The sequence below is a fragment of the Marmota flaviventris genome, chromosome 1 (genome assembly GCF_047511675.1).
Source record: "Marmota flaviventris isolate mMarFla1 chromosome 1, mMarFla1.hap1, whole genome shotgun sequence".
Taxonomy (NCBI): Eukaryota; Metazoa; Chordata; class Mammalia; order Rodentia; family Sciuridae; genus Marmota; species Marmota flaviventris.
Genome location: NC_092498.1, coordinates 26,362,732 through 26,386,195, shown reverse-complemented (window position 1 = coordinate 26,386,195; position 23,464 = coordinate 26,362,732). Strand labels below are relative to the sequence as shown.

The following is a 23,464-nucleotide window of genomic DNA, read 5'->3' as shown; positions in this document are numbered from 1 at the left end:
TATAATTTCCATACATTAAACATCTCCGTTTAAGAAAAGGAGTTTTTTTCAACTAATAGGACACCATTTTTTTTTATAAAAAGAAAAACAAAACTACCACTCACCATGTATGTTATGGAAAAGAAAATGGGCTTGTGTACTCTAATGAGAAATAAGCTTTAGAAAATAAGTACACTGAACTTAACATTATTCTGAAATAAGAAGACTTAATAAAAGAGAGGATTCAAATGGCAGAAATGTTATCAAGATTTAACTATAAACAGATAACAATAACAATCTGAAATCCATATTTAAAAGAGATAAATACACTGATGGAGACAAACTGATAATGTTTGGGTTAACAGTCAACACTAAAGAAGACAGTGCGGGAAAATTCATACAAGAATTACAGGTTACGCTAATTACAGTTTCACCGATGGTGAAGAGGGAGGTCCAATGACAGTGAAAGAATCTAGACAGTGCGGGATAGTTTATGCACCTTTCATTGTCCTTATTGAGAGGTAAAGAGATTGTCATATTGAGGTGTTAAAAGGATTTTATAAATTTAGTCGTGATGGTTAAAAAAAAATTATAAAACTATCAGTGTAGAGAGACCATTAAGAATGTCTACATTCCTCACTGTATGGGAGCATGGGAAGAGGCGGGGCAAAAAGATGTCTGAGAGTTAACTATTCTCTGATGGTTCTGCCCAGGCTGAGGAAAGGTAACCTCTAATTCTCACAGAGGAGCGCTGCAAATTGAATTCTAATTCCTTGCATGTGTGTTTTTGGGATGAACCCAACTACTATGTATAATTATAAAGCTCTAATTAAAAAAAAAAAAAAAGAAAAGAAAAATGAGAGTCAGATAAGAGCTCTTGGCTATCTGACTCCAAAAAGCTACTGACAATAATTGAAGACAAGTTTAATTTTATCCGTTGCACGAGAGTCTTCTTAGAGATCTCAAATCTTGGACACTTTTCTCAATAATGCTTTTGTGCCACAAGTTTTAAATTCATTGTTTCTCCGAGCAACAGCTTTGGCAGATTACTCCGCTCATCCTTGCAATCAGCAGCTTTGGAGGCACTGTTTTACCAATTGAGTTTCCCTGTCTTTTACATGATTTGCTTTTAAATCTGCTGGAAGATTTTCACTTTAAAGATTCTGGTACTTTGCATCTTTCTCATTTAGTATAAAAATTCAAGTTCCAGTGTCCAGTCAGTCAAGTCTCCAGTTCTATTCCATTCGAAATGTTAATTCCAGAGGCACCAATTCTGCACCCTAAGGTCCCTTGGCGCACTTCTTCTCGACCTTTTCTCAGGGCTTTACTCTGGTTTTCTTGTAGACTTGCTGCCTCACCCAGAGCAGGACTAGCGACGTCAGGAGCCCTTGCACCTCTTTCACCGCGAGCCTCCGTACCACGCATGCGCCAGTCCGTAGACGCTTGCGGAAGAAAAAACATCCCGACGGCGGCTGGCTGTGACGTAAGCGGCGCGCCACAAGAAAGTACACTGCTTCCTTGGGAGGGAATCGCCCCGCGCCGTTATGGTGCAGTGCAGTTGCGCGTTGTTCAGAAAGGTCCGTTTTCTGGTGTCCCTCAGCCTGGTGCACCTATTTCCAGCTGAGGGTCCTGTGTCTTCCTCGCTTCCCCCCACTGTTTTCTTTCTAGGGGCCTCTTTTCTGCTTGGCTTTAGGAGTCCTCTCGACCCCTCCCTGGTGTCGGGCTTTGCCTGTAGAGGTGAAGAGTGCTGCATTGAGTGATTAGAACGAATGGCGACAGGGTTTGGGATTCTTTAGGGGCCTTGTGTGCACGTGAAAGGAAATGGGGTACCTGCCTGCCGTTTAGGCACGAAATATATTGTATGTGGGGTATAGGGTTGTTTTGCTTTTGTTTGGACTCACATATTGAGTTTTTAAAGTATTAATCGTAGACTTTTTAAAAAATAGATTTCCCTTCAATACACTGCTTTTAAGATCTTTCTGGAGAGGACTTTATCAGGAAACGGAAATGTGTAATCGATGTGTCTTGCAGAAAATTTAGGCTAGCTTTTGTGTAGCATTTTTCGTAAAAATTCACAGCTGCTTAAAAAACCAACAGAAAAAAAAGCTTACGATGGCCTCTGCTAACATCATATTTTGTACACTTACTTTATTACTGACGATTACCTTGAGATATTCCTTTTAAGTGAGCGACTAAACTTGTGAATCTGATGAATCTAGAAGGGTTAAAAAAAAAAGTCGCATGTGAAATGGAACTTTAAAAACCTTCCTCAAGAATTTTATAAGAATGGTCAGTGTTTCGATTTATAAAAGTTTCCTGGATATACTTGAAATTTAGAACTATCCTTAATGACTAAAAATATGAAATTTTTTAATTTAAGAAATTATTCTGTAAGTTGTGTTGATAACCTGGGAGGTTAATACGTGTATCTTTACCTACAAAAAGTTATTGATTTAGTGAGGGAAACTGGTAAAATATACAGTTTCAAAAATGTAATAATAGAGGTATAATAAAAATGCTGAGAGCCAGCATTGTCAGGTTAAGTGTTGATTATAGGAATTAAGAAATCTGTTCCTCCAATGTTCTTTCAAATAATGGGACCAAAGTATGGTTTCATTATTTGAGGGAACATTGGAAATATGGCATTTAGAAGAGTTTATGATAGGAAAAAATGACATTCTAAGAAGAAAAGCATGAGCAGAGTGTCATGGAGTCATGGCAGAACATCATGTAGAAAAGAGCAAGATGAAGAGGCAATTGGGAGGGATTGAACAAATGAAAATGATACTGGTAAGGGCTTTGAATGCAGTACTATGATTTTTTTACTTAGTAAGACCAAAAAGCCATGCATGGTTTTTGAGTAGGGGGAAAACAGCAGTAGAGATCAGATTCATTTCAGAAAAATAGCTGTGGACAACAAGATGGAGGATGCATTAAGGAAGAAATAACTAGGCATCTAAAGACCATTTTGGATTTAATGTATTGGTCAAGGTTCTAGGGCAGTGGTACCAGGAAGGAGAGAGCTTGCAGGGCTTCTGGGAAAGAAACAGGTGTAGTCTGAAAGACATCTATTTCTGCTGTCTCAATGAATAGCTATGATTCCATTATTTGAGGGAACATTGGAGAAACAAATTCTGGGGTGGGGAAATTTTGGGTTTGTTTTGTTGTTTGGGTTTTTTTGTTTTTGTTTTTGTTTTTTTCTTTTGCAGTGCTAGGAATCCATCCCAGGGCCTTGCACTTTTTGTACTCTGCCACTGAGCTGTCCCCAGACCAATATTTTGTTTTTGAGGTGACAGTTATACATTCAGGTGATATCCACCAGCAAGTTACATAATTTAGGGGTTTCAAATATAAATTAAATACAGACCCTGCTCTCAGTTGCTTTAAATTACCAAAAACCTACATCCTGGTGGAGATATTCAACAGGTTGGGCATAGAAAATATCTCACCTAGGTGATAGTTATTGATATGGACTGAAATCACCCAGGAGAGAAAATTTAGGATGAAAAGGGGACCCTGAGGATAAATGAAACAAAAATCAATAACTGAAGAGTCCTAAGAGGAATGGGGAGAGGAGGTGAGATGGGAGGTGAACTAAGTAAAGGCTCTAGAATTGGCATAAAGAAAGCGATTTTTTATTCTTTTATAAAAAGAAATTTTAGTGAAACAGAACTGGAAGTTCTAAGTTGATAGACACATTTGATACCTAATGTTTTCTCTCTTTTTTTAAGTATGGAAATTTTATCGATAACCTAAGACTTTTCGCCAAAGGAGGAAGTGGTGGAATGGGTTATCCTCGTTTAGGTGGAGAAGGTGGAAAAGGTGGTGACGTCTGGGTTGTAGCCCATAAAAAGATGACCTTAAAACAACTTAAAGACAAATATCCTCAGAAACGGTTTGTGGCTGGAGAAGGAACAAATAGTCGGTAAGTGCTTACTGAATGACTTTAATTTTATAGAATTAAACCTAAAGAAAAAAAAGTTATCAGATAAAATTTAATTGGTAATTTGAAGTAAATTATATCCTGTATTTATAACTGAGCAGGTCTAAAATGTTTAACTCATGAAAAGCTGGGTCTGTGCATTTGGAGCTTTTAAACTTTTTAACCATTTTTTCTCTCAGTGTCTTTCTGTATTCCTATTCCTGCCCTTCCTGATAGAGAAAAAATGATGTGAGTCCCCACTATTCTAAAATTATCTTGGACAACCTTTAGGAAATCTTTTTCAACTATGCTTCTCTGTACCACCATTAAAAAGCAATCAACTATAGTTCTTTCACCCAGAGATAACCACTATTTTTTACTTATTCTAATACTTTTTTCTGTGTTTGCACAAAGTAATTATATGTATAATTGTGGAACAAAAAAAGGGAAAAAATGAGATCACAATGTTTTACAACCTGTTTTTACTTAACATTTTTTTCATGGTTATAGTTGTTTTTACTTTAATTTTTTTTCTGTTATGACCACAATATAACATCCTTGTGTAGATGCTTTTTACGTAGTTGTTCAATATTTTTTGGAGGAGAATAAATTCCCGGAAGTGGACTTACTAAGTTAGAAGTTTGTACTAATTTATTTTTTCATGAGCAGTTTAAGAGTAGCCACATTATCCTTTTATAATTTAAGTCCTTTTATTTGAGATCAGTTTTTTAAATGTTTTATTATGCAGTGTAGTTTGCATTTTTTCTAGCTTATATTGTCGCAATGAGATTTTTCATTCCAGATGTGTAATATCTTAGTTCATTTGGGGTTAAAATGACTTGGTGGTTAGCTTGGTAACTTAAATCATTACCTGTTACCATTTTTATATGATACAGTAGTCCAGCATGCAATAAGTAGGGATAATTTTAGTTTTCCTTTAGTATTTGATCATTTACTATCTACATTACCCAGAAGAGTTGATTGCTATTCTTCTTTGTATTTGTTTGAAGCATAAACCACTTAATTTAGGAAATTTTTCTTATTTTAATTTAGTTTTTTATTTCTTTTTTTTTTTTTTTTGAAGGGTTAGTGCACTGCAAGGCTCTAAAGGAAAAGACTGTGAAATCCCTGTACCTGTGGGTATTTCAGTAACTGATGAAAATGGTAAAATTATAGGTGAGTCTATTGACATTTATAAGGTTGTGAAAAATATGCACATTTTGAAAAACTGATTGGGGGTCTTAAAAAATAGCTTCTTGAGTTTCAGAAGAATTTTTTTAACATTAATAATTTTAGCTTCTAGTTTATAAAAAGAGCTTTCTAAAATGTATATAAAGGTTGTTCAAAACTTACTGTTGGATTTAAGATTATTTAAAGACATAAGAGTACTACTTGTTTTTAAAACATATAATTGGTCTTTTTCATTTGCTTACAGAAATGTTTTTCCAGGGTCAGACTTATATATTTATTATACTTATTTTGATAGAACTGGGATTGAAGCCAGGGCATCGTACATGTTAGGCATATATGAGTTATATCTACAGGCCTGTGGGGGTCAGAGTTTTAAAAGAAGCTTGGTTTTGTGCTTTAGCCCTTTAGATTTGTAAACTGAAATTTCTTGATGTTTTTCTGGCAGAAAAATACCGCATTATTGATTTCACTTATTAAATTTTGCCGTTTCTCTCCCTTTTTTAAAGGAGAACTCAATAAAGAGGAAGACAGAATTTTGATAGCTGAAGGTGGCATTGGTGGTAAATTTCTTACAAATTTTTTACCATTGAAAGGCCAAAAACGAATAATTCACCTTGACCTGAAGCTTATAGCTGATGTAGGCCTGGTAGGGTATGTACCATGCATATTTTTATCATACTTTTAGTGAGCCAGTTCATAAGTAGGAAATAAATGTAAATAACAATTTGGGCCATGAATTATTTCTGGTTTATAGAATTTGTGTGCTGTGAGTGTACTTTGTATTTGTGCCAAATACACAGTTGACCCTTGAACAGCGGTTGGGGTACCAGCCAACCCCATGATTGTTCCCCTGCAATCAAAAAAATGCATATAACTTTTGATTCCTCAAAAACTTAACTAGTAATAGCGTGCTTCTTGACTGGACACTATATGGATAACGTAAGAAGTCATATTTTATGTTACATGCCTTATGTGTCATGAAAATTTTGAGAAATCACTTTTTACTATTATATGCAATTTATGGGACAGACAGGCATCTCATGTAGATATGATTTTGGTTACATGGAATTTTTCAGTGGATACTTGCAACACTTGAGGTTATTACCATAGCAACAAGAGGTGGCTTAGAAATTATTACAGTAGTGCCTTTTGTACTGCAATTAATTTTATGAAGTTGTGGTTTTGTACTGAATGTTTTGTTTGTTTACATTTACCTTGACTGCAAATGGTGCCATGTATGGTTGTAAGTTTGTGCATAAGTTTTTGCCAAGTTCCAGAACAAAAAAAAAATCTGCACTGAGGTGAGATTTGCAATTCAAACTCATATTATGCAGGTGTCATCTTGAATTATTTTCAGATTGTTGATATAGAGTTTCATAGTTACTGTTCATTTGTAAAAGAAAATCAGAGCAATTGTATTGATCATTGGAATGTGAGAGAATGAATAAAGAAAAATAAATTCAGTCAAATGAAATATAATAAGAAGGTTAAAAAATATTACTGATATAAAATTAGAAATCCAAACAAACCATACTTTTGAAAGTACACAGAAAGAAAAAAAATGATTAAGATATTCTCAGGTGTTAAGAGGGAGATTGAAGTATCATTAATTAAATATGTAAAGACCAGTATGGACATTCTCAGTCCTCAGACTTACACATTTTGGGGCATTGAAATGGATCTTGTTGTCATTGTTTCTTTATGTCTCTGCTTAGGATCTGTCTATTCTTAGTACTGCATACCTTAATATTGTCCTCTCCACTCTTTCATTAAACAGTGCCATTTAGCTGAGGGATTTGCTGTTTTGGTGCCTACCACAGGAGGATAGATAGCAAGATGGAGAGTAGGAATAGGAAGGGTAAACTTTGATTTGCTTTCCTCTCTTTCTCTCCTTCTTCTTCTCCCTCTCCCTCTCCCTCTCTCTGGCTCCCTGCTACTGTACTAACCGTTTTTCAAGTGGAAAAGATAGGAAAGCTGCCTTTTTGATACTCTGCTCCAAATTTTTCCTTGCTTTTCCAATGGCTATTTTTTAAAGCTTTTTTCATATTTCTCTCCAGCCATCTCACTTCTCCTTTATCAGACTATTACTTCTTTATCAGACTGTACTTCTTGCCCTGACTGACCAGCCACTAGGTCTTAACCACTATTGACTTAAGAGTGCCCAGAGGGCCTATTCTTGCTAATGTTATAACAGGGAAGGTGTTTTCCTGGCTTGCCATTCACATTTAATTTCATATATATATTAGTTGGACACAATACCTTTTTTTAATTTATTTTTATGTGATGCTAAAGATCAAACCCAATGTCTTGCACATAGTAAGCAAGCATTCTATCGCTGAGCCACAACTCCAGTCCCTACATTTATTTTTTTTAACTAAGACACCGTTATGAAAATTGTGAGGCATAGTTTCTGTAATGTTCTATATTCTTCAGGAACATTGTGGGTTTAATATGGTTTTGTGGACAAGAACTAGAAATCCAGCCATTCACAGCCTCATTTAGTAGAAAATGTTTTTCAGATTCCAAAGAGACACCTTTAAGACTATAACAAACATAGCAAGGCTGAGTACTAAAGGTAAGGGACTATTTGGGTTAGAATCTCAAATCTTTAAAAGGCTGGCTTGGTCTTAGGTAAGTTACATAGCTTCTCTAAGCCTTTGTTTTCTCATCTTTAATAATGGATGGAAGGGTTGGGGCTGTGGCTCAGTGGTAGAGCACTTGCCTAGCATGTGTGAGGCACTGGGTTCGATTCTCAGCACCACATATAAATAAATAAAATAAAGGTTCATCAAAAACTAAAAGAATGTTAAATAAAAAATCATGGACAAAAATGGGTACAATTTGCTTTTTTCCCGAAGTTATAAGAGACTGGGTAAAACAGAATATGAGAAAATAATATATAGTCTAGAGGAAAATAATCATTAAGAATTCTCACATAATTCATTATAGAAAGATTTTTTTATGAAGAAAATTGTTAAAGAGCTCCATTCTAGAGCCTATAAATTTTTATAGAATTTTTAAGTAGTATTACACCATTATTCCCTATAAAAGTTTGTCAGAATTTTTGAAAGAAGACTTTCCTCAAATTTGAATGAAAACTAAAGGCATGTTTGTTTCATTACTAAATTTCTGAATTTCTGATGCTCAGATTGTTACAGTCAGTGCTCAGTAAATATTTGTTAGTGAAGTTTATTCAAATAATGTGAGTAAAATTTACAAAATAAACTTTTAAGAACCCCCTTTCTTAGTACTTTTTAAATACCTGGTAGACTTTTCTTGATGGAAATATAGCAATAAAATCAAAAGCCTTTAAAATGAACATATAGTTTAATCCGGCATTTATTTACCTAGAAATTCATCCCAAGAAAGATGTTAAAGATAGGTACAAAGGTTTATGAATAAACATGGCATTGTTTAAAATTTTTAGAAAAAAAAATGTACAAATAATATACATTTGTTTGCAGAAAGATAAAAGCAATTATCTATTGATACCACCACTCAGAAATGACTGTTAACAGTGTATACCTGGTGTGTGTGTGTGTGTATATATATATATATATATATATATATATATATATGTTTTGCAATTAACTGCAAAATATTGGAGGCAATCTAAATGTTTATCAATAGAAAATAGCAAGTTAAGCTTCATCCTTGAAAAGTGCTCATATTATTTACTTAAAAAGCAGGCCAACCAAGTTTTTTGTTTTGTTCTAAATGAAGACTTTATAATTGCCAATTTATGGAAAATCCAAGGCAAAAGAGCATGTTAGGTGATAATCATGTAGATGCCCGAATGGAAAATAAATTGTGCGGGACAAATGATCCTGTTTCTTTAAAAATAAATAGAAAAGGGAAAACACATGGAGGGAGAGTTTGTATCAAAATAGATAAAAGAGACATCAGCTAATTGTAATGCATGGACCTTTTTGTGTCTCTGTTTAATCAAACAGCTTTAAAAATTGTATTGGCAACTTATTAATATTTGTTGAAGTTAGGTGATAGCTGTGTGGGTTTCATTATTCCTCTTTTCTGATGTGTATGTTTGAAAATGTTCATTTTTTAAAAAACAATGCAAAAAACAAAATGAGTAATATTTTATTAGTGTTTGGCTGGAGATAGTAGATTGTCAGTCTTTTTAATTTATTTGTGATTTTCAAAGGTTTTTAAATAATTAGAATAAATTATTTTAATCTTTTATTTCTGAAACACTTCAGATGTCGCTCATGAATTTATTTTTACCTTTTTCATAAATATATTTTATTTTCAAGTTTTGCAGATTCTATTAGATTTATGTTCTACTCTTTTTTAGTGTCAGGAATTGAACCCAGTTCCTCATGCATGCTAAGTGTGTACTCTACAACTAAGCTATACCCCCAACTCCTGTATTTTATTTTTAATTCGGGAAATATTCAAAAAGTCTACTTCTTGAACTGTTGGGAATTCAGAGATAAGCAAGTATTAGTAATATTGATATATGTTGTAATATATAATTTTATTTTCTCCCTTTAGATTCCCAAATGCTGGAAAATCCTCTTTGCTAAGTCAGATTTCTCATGCAAAACCTGCAATAGCAGATTATGCATGTAAGTATAAATTGATTGTATATTTTAATGTGCAAAGAAACTTTTAAAGGCTTAAATTTTCTGAGTATAAAATGTTAAGTTTTCTGCGTAAAATTGGTCAGTTCAATCCTATATTTCTTATTTGAAATCTTATAATCTCAGGAAAGTTTATTGTACTTGTTTCATTTAATTTATTTCTCTGTTGCACATTTATTTGATTTCCTTATAAGCTACTTACACTTTATCAAGCACTGTAGTAGATACTAGGAAGACAGAAGTAATTATTTTCATTTAACAAGTATTTATTGCTAGGAACTTCATTAGGTTATGGGGTTACAAGGTTCTAACATTAGTTGCACTTATAGACTAGTGAGGAAAGGCATATATATTACTAACAAATATAAGGGAATATAAAAGTGATCAAAGAAAGAGTGTTGGTGACCTTGAGGAAGTGTGTGATGCTTGGGTCAAGATAAGAAGAATAATTTTGAATTAATTAGTGAGAAGAATTAAAGGTGAAGGGCCTTTAAATCAGATGAAACAGCTTTTACTCAAAGATTTATTAGTGGGCTGGTGTTGTGGCTCAGTGGTAGAGTGCTCGCCTTACATGCATGAGGTACTGGGTTTGATCCTCAGCCCCACATAAAAATAAAATAAAGCTATGTGTCCACATAAAACTAAAAAACTAAATATTTTTTTAAAAATATGTATAATGTATAAACAAATGTGTGCAAAATATATTTAAAAAAACAAAAGACTTATTAGTGGCAAGGAGATATGTATGGCTAGAGAACATGAATTAAGGGAAAGAGGGAATAGAGATGAGGCTGGAGATGTCAGTACAGACTATATTACACAGACCATGTGGGCTTATTTCATTTTATTTAATATCTTATGTTTTGTGGGAAGCCATTAAGCAATGGACAAAATTATTTGATTTGTTTTTCAAGAATTTTTGTCTGCCCATAGTTTAGAAATTGATTGGTATGGGACATAGGTGTATGTAGAAAGAGTAGCTTTTAGGCTATTGTGCTAACTAGATAGATAGAATGAAAGCTTGGATTGAGAGTATGACTAAATAGGATAGAATCTGTACCATTACTAAGTAAAAAGACATACAGTGACATTAATCTGGAAAATAAAATTAAGCCATCCTAAAATTGGACTCTGATGAAGTAGAGTTAATTTTGGACTAGATGTTATAAATTCAAGGCTAGTATTTACTTTATTGTACAGGGCTCTTGAGAAGGAAAAAGGAGGAAAAGCAAAAAAAAAGGAAAGAGGCTAATCTAGAATCGGGAAGACTTAAGGATAACCAAATGAGAAAGAACTAGGGAATTTTCACCCATGGACCCAGAGATAGAGACCTAAATTCTGAGCCCTCAAGCATTTTTACCATGTTCCTTTAAGCTTAAAAGAAGAAATTTGAGACCCAATAATTAGATTAGGCTTATTCAACTGTGCAGATTCTAAGAATCTATGTCTACCCTTTTTTCAAATATATTGTAAATGGCAAAGATAATTGTAACTTCTATTCAAATAGATTAGAAAAAATCTGAAACTGTTCACAGGAAAGAAATATTATTGATTCTGTATAAAATGCTGAGACCATTTAAAGAGAGCTAGCCTTTATGCTAGCCTTATTGTTTTTTCCTTTCAGTTACAACATTAAAGCCTGAACTTGGAAAAATTATGTACAATGATTTTAAACAGGTGAGTGGGGTTTTATTTTGTTTTAAGTAAAGTAAAATGTTTGATTAGAAATGAGATACTTTATTTTGGTACTAGGGCTTTATGATATTTGCCAATTTCTGAGTTTTCAGAGAAAAAAGTAACAAGATTTTGTTTTATGTTTTAGTGAAGCTGTCGTCAAATTAATTCTTGTCAGCACTGTCATAGCAAAATATTGTATAAGAATTTAATTTCTTGTTCTTCCAAATATTACATCCAGTTTATTCCTACAATATCATGTCTTCCTTAATCTATTGCTTCTCATTACAAGTTCTTAATGTTGTAGTGTATTTTGCATTTCCAAACAATACTTTCTAAATTCATGGACATAATTTCATTCTAACTTTCTATTTTTGTGGAGGGGAGTTTTTAAATTTTTATTCCCACATTCATTTTTCTAAAAATATTTTTTAGTTGTAGGTGGAAACAATAACTTTATTTTTTATGTGGTGGTGGGGATCAAACCCAGTGCCTCACGTGTGTCGGGCAAGCGCTGTACCACTCACTGAGCCACAACCCCAGCCCTCGGGGAAAAGTTTTAATGGGGGTTTCGAATTCATCTGGTTTTTAAACATTTATAAGGAATAACTATAGATTTTATTCATGTTCATGCAAAGCCTGCATATGGTTGTTTATAGTAACTTTATTCATAATAACCTGGAAACAACCAAGATACCTTTTATTATGGAATGTTACACAAATGTTTACTTTAAAAAGTAAAATATTCAGCTCTAAAAATAAAGGTGCTATCAAGCCATGAAAAGATATCAAAGAATCTTGAATGCATATTAATAAGTGAAAGCAGCCAATCTAAAAAGGCTGTATACTGTGTGATTCCAACTTCATGACATTCTAGAAAGATAGGAGAAAGCAAAAAAATCAGTGGTTGCCAGGGTTAAGGAGGAAGGAGGGATGGGTCAGCAGAACACAGAGAATTTATAGGACAGTAGAACAATTCTTCTGATACTGTAAGGGTGGGTGAAGTATACATTTGTCAAAACCCATAAAATGAATACCACCAAGAATGAACCCTAATGTAAGTGAAAATGATGTCAATGGAGTTCAAGTAATTTTCTGATGTAATTCATAAGACATAAAGATTTAAATTCATTTTTAATATTGATAAAAATATAACAACTATTATAGAATATTGAATAGTAAGTAAAATTATAGATACTGTATACCATGACTTTAGAGAACAATATTTAGAAAAAAAAGGAATATCATTTATACCTTTTTTTTTTTTTGGTTACCTGGGATTGAAACCAGGAGTGCTTAACCACTGAGCCACGTCCCCTGCCCTTTTAATGTTTTTTTGTTGTTGTTGTTTTGAGACAGGGTCTTGCTAAGTTGCTTGGGGCCTCACTAAGTTGCTGAGGCTGGCTTTGAATTTGCAGTTTTCCTGCCTCAGCCACCCAAGCAGCTGGGATTACAGGTGTGTGCCTCTTCACTGGGTGTTTATACCTAATCTTATTTATTTATTTATTTTCCTTTTTTCTTCATTTTATTCAAAGGGAATGCAAAAGTTGTTTTAGTAAAATTATTCTGATAGAGACATCCTTTGTTACCTATTTCCATACACTTCTATGGGCTAAATTCTAACTTTTACTATTCAAAAGAAATAGACACCTTATAATCATGACTTTTCCATCACTTCAAAGATAGTTCATGTCAAAAATTTAAGCATGGTCATGTAAAAAGCACTGAAAACCCACCATGCAAATGACTATAGCAAAGTTAAAATAGTCAAGATTATGTGCATTTCTGTTTCATTTGGGGGCAAAAAGCCAGCATATTTTAACAGTTTTTGTTCATCTTAAACAAATCGAGGGTACATTATTCCAAAGAACTCTTGTCCTTCAGAAGCCACCCATGGAACAAACTATCTCAACTTGAATGTATAGTATCTTTATTCTGGAATTCAAATGCATCTTTATTTTTTCATGGAAATTCCTCTACCCTATTAAAAGGAAATCAGTAGAGAATCTGTGAAGGAAATTTCAAGACATGAGATCTCTGTTGTTGATATTTCTTTTTCATATAATTATAACTTTTGATAAGACTATGAATTTTTTATGTACACTAAGCAGTAAATGTAGAGCACTTCTTCTCATTTCTTGCTGCACATCGACGTTGTTTACATGACCTAAGAATGACAATGATAAATGATGTCTGGTCTGCAGAAATTTGAAACTAAATCTCTTGGAGGTAGGGTTCTGGCCATCTGTTGTTTATAGGAGTTCCCTGTAAACATTAGGATGCTCAGTTTGAAAAAAAAAAAAACAGTGTAGTATAATAGTTAATAATTCTCTTCAAAAGGAGTAGACTTCAAAAGGAGTATAGGGTTACTATATTCTTTCATTTTATAAAAATAGTAATTCTGCTGGTATAATATGAAGAGAAAAGAAACAATGCTGACATTTACAAATTGAATTTAAAATTTAAAACTATAGAGCTATATTTAGTAAATGTTTACTGAATTAATGTCTTTGTAAACATCAGATTATAAAAGTTGAAATTCTGTGAGAATTTCATTAATTAACAATATAGTTTATGGAATTATAGATTTGTGTCACTAGTAAATGCTAAACTAAACCCCCAAATCTTTAGATTGTTAGATTAATAAGTTAGAATAGAACTTATATTTTAAACAAAGGTTTTGATTCTTAACAGATTCCCTTTTTTTTTTTTTTTGTCATAAAGGTGTCTTGGCTTTTCAAAGATTTGTTGGAAATCATAAATTATGAATAGTTTGTATTTGAAGTGTCATGAAAATTTTGGGATATAATTGAACTGTGGTTTTCATACTTTTTTTCCCCCATCAAATCATTAACTTTGTATTAGATATCTGTTGCTGATTTGCCGGGTTTGATAGAAGGAGCACATATGAACAGAGGAATGGGCCACAAATTCCTCAAGCATATAGAAAGAACTAGACAACTGCTTTTTGTTGTAAGTCATATGCATACTATTATGGTGTTCAAATGTATGAATTTAGTTTTTCTAGAAACATTTTTATAAGTAATATTTAAAGATTAAATAAATATAGTCATGTGTTACATAACCACATTTTGGCCAGTGATGGACTGCATGTATCTTATGGTGGTCCCGTAAGATTATGCATCTAATGACATCATAGCCATCTTGGTTTATGGAAGTACACTCTGTGATGTGATATTCAGTGATGAAGTTACCTAATGATGTATTTCTTAGACTATCCCTGTCATAAGTGATGCATTACTATACTAGCATATTTTACTCTGTTAAGTCTATTAAGATGTGGAACAAGTGCAGTAGGTAATCTGTGTATATGAGTATGTAAATGGCATTGCTGCTATATCAGATGTAAGTTTGGCCATAGTTATGATTTGGTTCCTCAAGTTTTCTGGCATATTATTATGCAATATCTGTTTCATACTATGTTTGAATGTTTGAGTGCTTGCTTGAGTTACATATGAGATTGTCTGCATTTTATCAGAATAATTATAGTAATCTTGACAATTTAATTTCTGTTACTTATTTTGAATTATTAAATTATTTTTAGCTTAAGAGAGTAAAACATTTCAAAATATAGAAATGTCTGACTATTCTTATGTTAAAGGCTCTCTCTCCTTCTCTTTTAGGTTGATATTTCTGGATTTCAGCTTTCTTCCCAAACTCAATACAGAACTGCCTTTGAAACCATAATACTGCTTACAAAAGTAGGTTTTCTGTTTTATTGTAGTCTTCATCTGGTCTAATACATAGACTTGTAATATAATAATTAGAATAATTAGTATATACTTTTTTTTTTTTTTTTGGTGGTACTGGGAATTGAACCCAGGGCACTGCATGTACATGGTAGGCAAGTCCACTGCCACTGACTACATCCCCGGCCTGTACTGCACCTCTTTAACATCTCAGTTAAAGAATTATTTAAATTTGCTCAGTGCAGCTCTTAAATATCCATTTATTCCCCAAACTGTTGTCATGGATAAAACTCTCCTGGGATTCCAGATCCCTGATATGTATTTATTACATTTTACCTCACTTCAGCTTTGTTATATTGTCTATTTCCTTTTGAAACACTATCCATTCTTAGCTTCATGAATCATAATTTTCTGGTTTTATTTCTACTTAGTGGACTATTTCTCAAATATTTTAGGCTCTTTTCTGCTCAATGTTTGTTTGTTTGTTTTCCCCCTTCCTTGCAGTGCTTAGGGATCAAACCTGGGAATTTACAAATACCAGGAGTGCACTCTACTACTGGGGTACATTCCAAGCCCTCTGCTCATCCTTTAAGTTAAAACATTATTTAGAGTTATATCCTAATCCTATTGTGCAGATTTACCCATTCTCATTTCAAGTATATTAATATACCAATGACTGAGAAATCTAATCTGATAATCACATCTTTTGTTCGTGATTTAGGCTATTAGTCATCTCTGACTGGATGTTCTATTAGTCACTTAAACATAATATATATAAAACAGAATTCTTTATTTTTTCAACCTCATTCATCTCTAGAACTTTATTATGTAAGCTAGAAACCTGGGTGGTATTCTGGATTTTGTCCTCTTAACCACCTACATCAAGCTCTATCAGTTTTACATCTCTCTGAAAGCCATCCATGTACCTTTGGCCATACTTTTATAATCATCAGCCCCTCTCACCGGAATATTGTATCTGGTCCTGTTTGTTCCCCCTGCTTTCGGTTTTGTTTCTCTCCAGTCCATTTTATATACGGCATGCAGAGTTATCTTGTAAAAGAACTAAGCTTATGTATTTGTTTCCTGCTTAAAAAACTTTGATGGCCCCCTATTGCTATTAGAAGCATGTTCTGTGATGTCTGGCAAGTTTTTGCTCTTTCTTATATCTTTCTTTTCCCCTTTTTGTGTATGCTGATTTTAACCATAAGATTTGTCTCTAACACAACAAGATGTTGCTTACCTCCAGGACTTTATAAAATGATTTTGTTTGCTAATTTTTTATCTGTACAGAATAATGTTGCTGGGAACATATTATGTATTTTTGTGAAAACGTTTTCATTTCTCGTATATACACCTAAGAGTGAAGTTGCTGGATACCAACTCTTTGTTTAACATTTTAAGGAACTGCCAAACTCATTTCCACATGGGTTGTATCATTACACTATTTTATAGTTCCACATCAGTGTCAGCATTTGTTCCTGTCCATTGTTTTTATTTTAACTATCATAATGGGAGTGCTATGTTATTTCACTATGGTTTTGATTTGCATTTGCCTTATGATTAATGATTTTGAGCATTTTTTCATGTGTTTCTTAGCCATTTGTATGTCTTTTCAAATTCTTAGCCCACTTTTTAAAATTTATTTTCTAACTGATCCATAAAAATATAAAAACTGTACATTTTAATGGGATTTCATATAAATGTTCAGTACATGTATATATATGAAATGTTTAAATCAGATTAAACATTTATCATTCCTCTATGATGAAAACTTTCAGAATCCTTTCTTTTACCGTTTTAAAGTGTACAGTACATTATTGTTATCTGTATTTACCCTACTGTACAGTATAACACACCAGAACTTTTTACTCCTACTATCTTAGAATCCATTGATCAGGCTTCCCCCAACCCCAATTCTCCCTAGTCTCTGGTATCAAATGTTCTACTTTGAACTTGTATGATATCAAGTGTTGTAGATTTCACATATGAGTAGGTAGTGAAGTGCTTGTCTTTCTGTACTTGGCTTATTTTACTGAACATAATAATCTCTATATTGCTGCAAATGACAGGATTTCATTCTTTTTATATGGCTGAATAGTGTTCCATTGTATTTATGTAACATGTTGTATTACCTGTTCATCAATTGATGGATACTTCTTCACCTTGTTTCTATTAATTAGCTACTGTGAATAGTGAGTGCTACAGTGAACATGGGAATAGATGTCTCTTTAATACTGTTTTCATTTTCTTGGGATTTGTACCCAGGGGTGAGATTGCTGGGTCATATGGTACTTCTGTTTTTAATTTTTTGAGGAACCTTCATACTGTCTTCCATAATGGTAGAATAATTAAAATTCCCACCAACGGAGTATAGCGGTTCCTCTTTTTTTTTTTTCACATCCTCAATAGCAGTGGCTCTTTTGTCTTTTTGATAGTAGCCATTCTAATAGGTATAAGGTGATATCTTATTGTAGTTTTAATTTTCCTTGCTTTTACAATTAATGATATTGATCACTTTTCATGTACCTGTTAGTCATGTGTATGTCTTCTTTTGAGGAGTCTTTATTTAGAACTATTGCCCATTTTAATCCAGTATACACTACCCAAAGTGAGCTATGGATTCAACACAATTCCTATCAAAATTCCAGGAGCATTTTTACAGAAATAGAAAAAATCACAAAATTCATAAGGAATTACCGAAGACCCTGAATAACTAAAGCATTTGTGAACAAAATGAACAAGCCTACAGGCTTTATACTACCTCATTTCAAGACCTATTACAAAGTTATATTAATTAAAACATCATGGTTCTGATTTAAAAACAGACATATAAACCAATGGAACAGAATAAACAGTCTAGAAATAAATCCACGCATTTACAGTCTACTGAACTTTGACAAAGATGCTGTGAACACAGTGGAGAAAGGACAATCTCTTTAACAAATGATGTTGGAAAACTGAATATCCACTTGCAGAAGAATGAAATTTGACCTATATTGTACACATCCCATGTTAAAAAAAAAAAAAAAAAAAAGTCAAATCAAAATGGATTAAAGACTTAAAATAAGTATTTTTTTCTTTTTTATTCTGGAGATTGAACCCAGGGCCTCACACATTCTAAGCACTTGCTCTACCACTGAGTTATACCCCTAATAAATGTTTAGACTTGAAACTGTAAATCTCTTAGAAGAAAATACAGGGCAAAATTTTCTTAATGTGGTCTGAGCAATGATTATTTTGGATCCGAGCCCTAAAGCACAGTGAACAAAAGTAAAATAGACAAATGGAATTGCCTCAAATTAAAAACCTGTACAGCAAAGGAAATAATCAACAAAATGAAGAGATAATCTTTACAACAATAGGAGAAAATATTTGTGAACCATATAGCTGATAAGAGGCTAGTATGTAAAATATCAGAATTCACCTGGGCATAGTGGTCCTTATAATCCCAGCTACATGGGAGACTGGAGCAGAAGGATTTTGAGTTTGAGGCTAGCCTAGCCTCATAGCAAGACCCCATCTTAAAAAAAAATAAGAAGAAAACAACAATATATATTAAGAATACAACTCAATAGCAAAACAACAAAGTTCTTAATATCTAAGAAAGTATTATCTAAAGCAAGTCACAAAGATTTATTTCTAAGTATATTTACTTTTTCTAGGAATAATCAGATGTAACATTTAAAATTGTCATTGACTTTATGAATTTTTATCTCTGTGAAGGCCAGATGCCTATACCTGGCTATAGACACTCATTAGCTGTCTATAAGAAATCGTATGAGCTAACACGTACTATTACATGACATAACCAGAAACAATTTTTGAATTACTTTGTTTTATGGTTGTTGGGATTTATTGCATTTCAGTGATGTGAATGGGCTTCAGATTTCCTAGGTCATTAAAAAAATACATTATCAAATAATTTATATAAATACTGTTATAAAGGTATGTGGTTTTTTCTCTTGTGATTTAAAGGAGTTGGAGTTGTACAATGAAGAACTTCAGAAAAAACCTGCACTCCTGGCAGTTAATAAAATGGATTTGCCAGATGCCCAAAATAAGTTTCATGAATTGATGAACCAACTCCAGAATCCTAAAGGCAAGTCCTCTCATTAACTTAATTCCAATTTAATAAGTCCTTATTATTTGTAGAGAATGTTAAGTGTTAGTTTCTACTCTTAAAAACTGTATATTTGAAGAAAAAATATACCACATGACATATTAAATAATATTTTAATAGTCATTATCAAGTTCCAGAATGTGTGATATGGACAAGTTAGAAGAGACAAAAGAAAAGGATTAATTTGATCTAAAAATGTCAGCCTTTATGAAAAGTAAAATTTAAACTGTTCATTTAAATAGTAAATGGGAATTTAAAAGGGTGAATAAAATTAACATTTACCTGTGAAATCTTTCACAAGGTCTAGAATATATTTCACAAGGTCTAGAACTTCTTTCCCCTAATATGCCCTAAATTCAAGAACAGAGCCAATAGTTCTGAAAAGGTATGTTGTTCTGAAATAGTACCTCCTTAGATCTCTGAGGAGTATTGGTCTTCTAAAAAGAACTTGAGTATTGTATGGGTGACACAGAAAAATAGATGCTGTTACTCTAAAAGGATTTGTTTGAAATTTTCTAAACAGACCACTTTGTGTAAAGGAATTTAAAGGTACTTTCCACAGTTTTAAATGTTGACCTTTGTAGAACACCTGTATCCTATGGTGATGATAGTTTCAATTTTCTGAGTCCTGTAGAGGAACAAGTGAGGGGAAGTAAGGTGCATGGTAAGTGGCTAACATATTTTTGAATGGTATTAATTTGTCTGAGTTTTTAATCTTTGAAATAACAATTGGGAATAATAGATCATAGTATATTAGAACTAGCAGACAGTACTAGAAAGTCCTTTCTCTTCTCAAAAAAAATTTTTTTTCTAATTTACATGTTAGAGCTATCCTTGAGTTAATAAGTAATCTTTAAGATATAAATATTCCCTAATGTTATTAAATGTCTTTATTCCTTAATGTCATTTGCTTTATAAGGTCATTAGTTCTGTTTTCTAGTTAGTCTTACAGAAAAGGGAATTTTCAGGGGTTTTACCAGAAGTTAGGGTGATTCAAGAGTTTGTAGCTATTCTGGACCATCATAGTTTTTGTTTGTTTGTTTTTGGTGGACCAGTATAATTCTTTTTTTTTTTTTTAAGAAAGAGAGAGAGAGAAAGAGAGAGAGAGAGAATTTTAATATTTATTTTTTAGTTTTCGGCGGACACAACATCTTTGTTTGTATGTGGTGCTGAGGATCGAACCTGGGCCGCACGCACGCCAGGCAAGCGCACTACCGCTTGAGCCACATCCCCAGCTCCCAGTATAATTCTTGAATTGGTATCTCTGGTCTTTCGTAGAGGCCTGGGAATCTCAGAAACCAAACTCCATGTTGGCTTGTCCAGTCTCTTTCAGTTTAACTTTCCTGGTTCATGTTGTTAACCCATCCAATCAGTGTGCTGTTTGCCATTTCCCATTGGCAGGGAAAAGGAAAAAGTGACATAAGATCTATTAGCCCCTGAGGGTAATCAATTCAACTAATCTGAAATTATCCCTTGAACTTTCCCTATTTCTTCTTCAGCTTAAGTATGAATCCTAGCTTCAGTGATGATAAACTTATACTTTAAGAAAGAGAAAGGTCACCTGTGCAGTAAAGGCCAGCTAGAATATCATATTATCGAAATGATGTTATTATTTTTACAGAAACTTTCAAGTATCTCTCTTGCTTCACTTTATTGATTCCCCCACAAAAGGAAATTTTATTACTCCCATAAATGTATTGTGTTCATTGTTTATCTTTTATTTATTTATTCTTAGTTTGATTGAAAATATATTCATCCAACAAGTATTTACTAAATACCTAACATGTGCCAAAACATTAACCATTGTCATAAGTAAAATTCAAAGACTTCTGAGAACTTATTAGAGAAGGGGAATAGGGAATTTAAAATACTAAGTTTTTGGTTCCCAGCTTCACAAATCAAATCTCTAACATAGTTTTGATTTACTCTCAAAGACAGTGACTATCATCTTAGCTCTATGTTCTTTGTTTCAGATTTCCTGCATTTAGTTGAAAAACAAATGATTCCAGAGAGGAATATGGAGTTCCAGCATATCATCCCCATCTCTGCAATTACTGGAGAAGGAATTGAAGAATTAAAAAACTGTATAAGAAAATCACTGGATGAACATGCCAACCAGGAAAATGATGCACATTTTAAGAAACAGTTGCTTAATTTAAGGGTTTCTAATACAATATCTTACAGTAAGCCACCATCAACGCATGTCGTCACTAGTTCCAGGAAGAATATAATATAACTCTAGTAAAAATAGTATTAATGGAATACTATTGTATCCCAATAAAGAAGGAAATCATGTCATTTATGAAAACATGGATGAATCTGCAATACATTACATTAAGGGAAATAAGCCAGGCACAAAAAGTCAAATTTATGTGTTATCACTTATATATGGAATCTAAAAAACTGGAGTTCCAGAGTACAATGGTGGCTACCAGGGGATGGGGAGACAGAGGTTAAGGAGATGTTATAAATTTCAATTAATATGAAGAGATTTGTACAACTTGGTGTCCATAGTTGTTATAATATATCCTGTTTGAAAAATTAGTAAGAAAGTAGGTTTTAAGTGTTCTCATTATAAAAAAAGAAACATGTTAATTAGCTTCATTGAGCCATTCCACAGTGTATACATATTTGAAAATGTCATGCTATGCTGGGCACTGTGGCGCACACCTGTAATCTCAGTGGCTTGGAAGGGTGAGATTGGAGGATCATGAGTTCAAAGCCAGCCTCAGGAAAAAGGCACTAAACAACTCAGTGAGACCCTGTCTCTAAATAAAATACAAAAAATAGGGCTGGGGATGTGGCTCAGTGGTTGAGTGCCTTTTAGTTCAATCCCTGGTACTGTCCCACTCCCCCCCTAAAAACCATGCTATACATGATAAATACGTATAATTCTTATATGTCTATGTCAGTTTTAAAAATGTTAATGAAATGGTATTAATTTGAAAGCTTTGCCACTCTTTTTTTTAGTATTATTACTGACCTTCTGATATATTTGCCATCACTCAAAAACTATACCTTTTTAAGTTATCGTTTTATAGTTAAGTCTACCACTAGTAAAAATATTAGCTGAGAGCTAAAAATTGCATTTTACAAATTAATGGCCAGTCCACCATATTCCTTACTTAGGATTTTCCTATTGAGATTTTTTTAATCATATAGGATTCCCTAAATGATTATTAGAATGAGTTTACTTCTTTGTTTTTGGATCTGTCATCTACCTGCTTGCTTCAAAAATTGTTGTCTTGTGTAAAATCTCAAAACCTTAAATTTGAATATATGTTCAGTGATATTGACAGTCACCAATAATATGTGACTTGAGCTTTTACAAGTTTTTTTTACAGATTTTTTTAATGAAGTGTAGTATTTTCCTGCTTTGGAGGGGATTGCTCTGTCTCATTTTCTTATGTCCTTCCCTGTTTCATTATCCACTTTCAAATTTTAGTAAAGAGAATAACTAGGAAATATAAACTTCAAACAACATTAGCAATTTTTAAGAGTTTATAATTTCTAATTTCTGCTTGAGTATTTCAAAAATACTTACAAATAGAAATTTTTCCTTTAAGTGAATTTTATTATGTAAACAATTTATGGGGGCTGGGGATGTGGCTCATCCAGTAGCGCGCTTGTGGCCTGGGTTCCATCCTCAGCACCACATACAAACAAAGATGTTGTGTCCGCCGAAAACTAAAAAATAAATATTAGAAAAATTCTCTCTCTCTCTCTCTCTCTTTAAAAAAAAAAAAAAAACTATATTCTAAAAAAAAATTATGTATTCTGTACATAAATGTGTATATCTATTATAAAATAACTCAAACAGTACAAAAGCATATAAAGTAAAAACCATTCCCTTCTTCCTGCATGAGGCACAGAGAAGACCACTGTTAATAGTTTTGTGTTCTTGTAGATATTTTTATGCATATATTTTTTACCCAGATGAGCTTATTATGTAAATTTTCTCCAACTCTTACTTTTTGACAAAGTAGTAACAAGTTCATGAGCTTTGAAAAAGTTCTTCAGTGCCACTTTTTTTCATATTTAACAGCTTTATTGAAGTATAAATTGGCACCTGGCAGTGACATGTTTAGATAAGTTTTGATACCTGTGAAACCATTGAGACAATCAAGATAATAAACATATCTATCCATTTCCCCCACAAGTTTCCTCATGTTTTTCTTCAGTGCCACTTTTTAATTATTAGAAATGATTCTGGAATTTAATGCTTAGTAAAGACTATATATGGCTATTCATCCTTTTGTAAAGAATT

General features: G+C 32.9%; 1 protein-coding gene across 1 annotated transcript; it reads left to right on the top strand.

The window, feature by feature from the left end:
* The first annotated feature begins 1,448 nt into the window (after positions 1-1,448).
* Gtpbp10 (GTP binding protein 10) lies at positions 1,449-23,356 on the top strand. The gene is made up of 10 exons (XM_027956103.2): positions 1,449-1,556; positions 3,711-3,904; positions 4,986-5,077; positions 5,599-5,743; positions 9,605-9,678; positions 11,318-11,370; positions 14,233-14,340; positions 15,012-15,089; positions 19,053-19,176; positions 21,171-23,356. The coding sequence occupies exons 1-10, from the start codon at positions 1,524-1,526 to the stop codon at positions 21,431-21,433; spliced, it is 1,164 nt and encodes a 387-aa protein (XP_027811904.2). The 5' UTR covers positions 1,449-1,523; the 3' UTR covers positions 21,434-23,356.
* Positions 23,357-23,464: the final 108 nt, after the last annotated feature.

Coding starts and splice junctions, on each gene's coding strand:
- Gtpbp10 (XM_027956103.2), top strand. CDS start 1,524: ATGGTGCAGTGCAGTTGCGCGTTGTTCAGAAAG. Junction 5,744..9,604: donor GCTGATGTAGGCCTGGTAGG/GTATGTACCATG, acceptor TTCTCCCTTTAG/ATTCCCAAATGCTGGAAAAT. Junction 19,177..21,170: donor CCAACTCCAGAATCCTAAAG/GCAAGTCCTCTC, acceptor TCTTTGTTTCAG/ATTTCCTGCATTTAGTTGAA.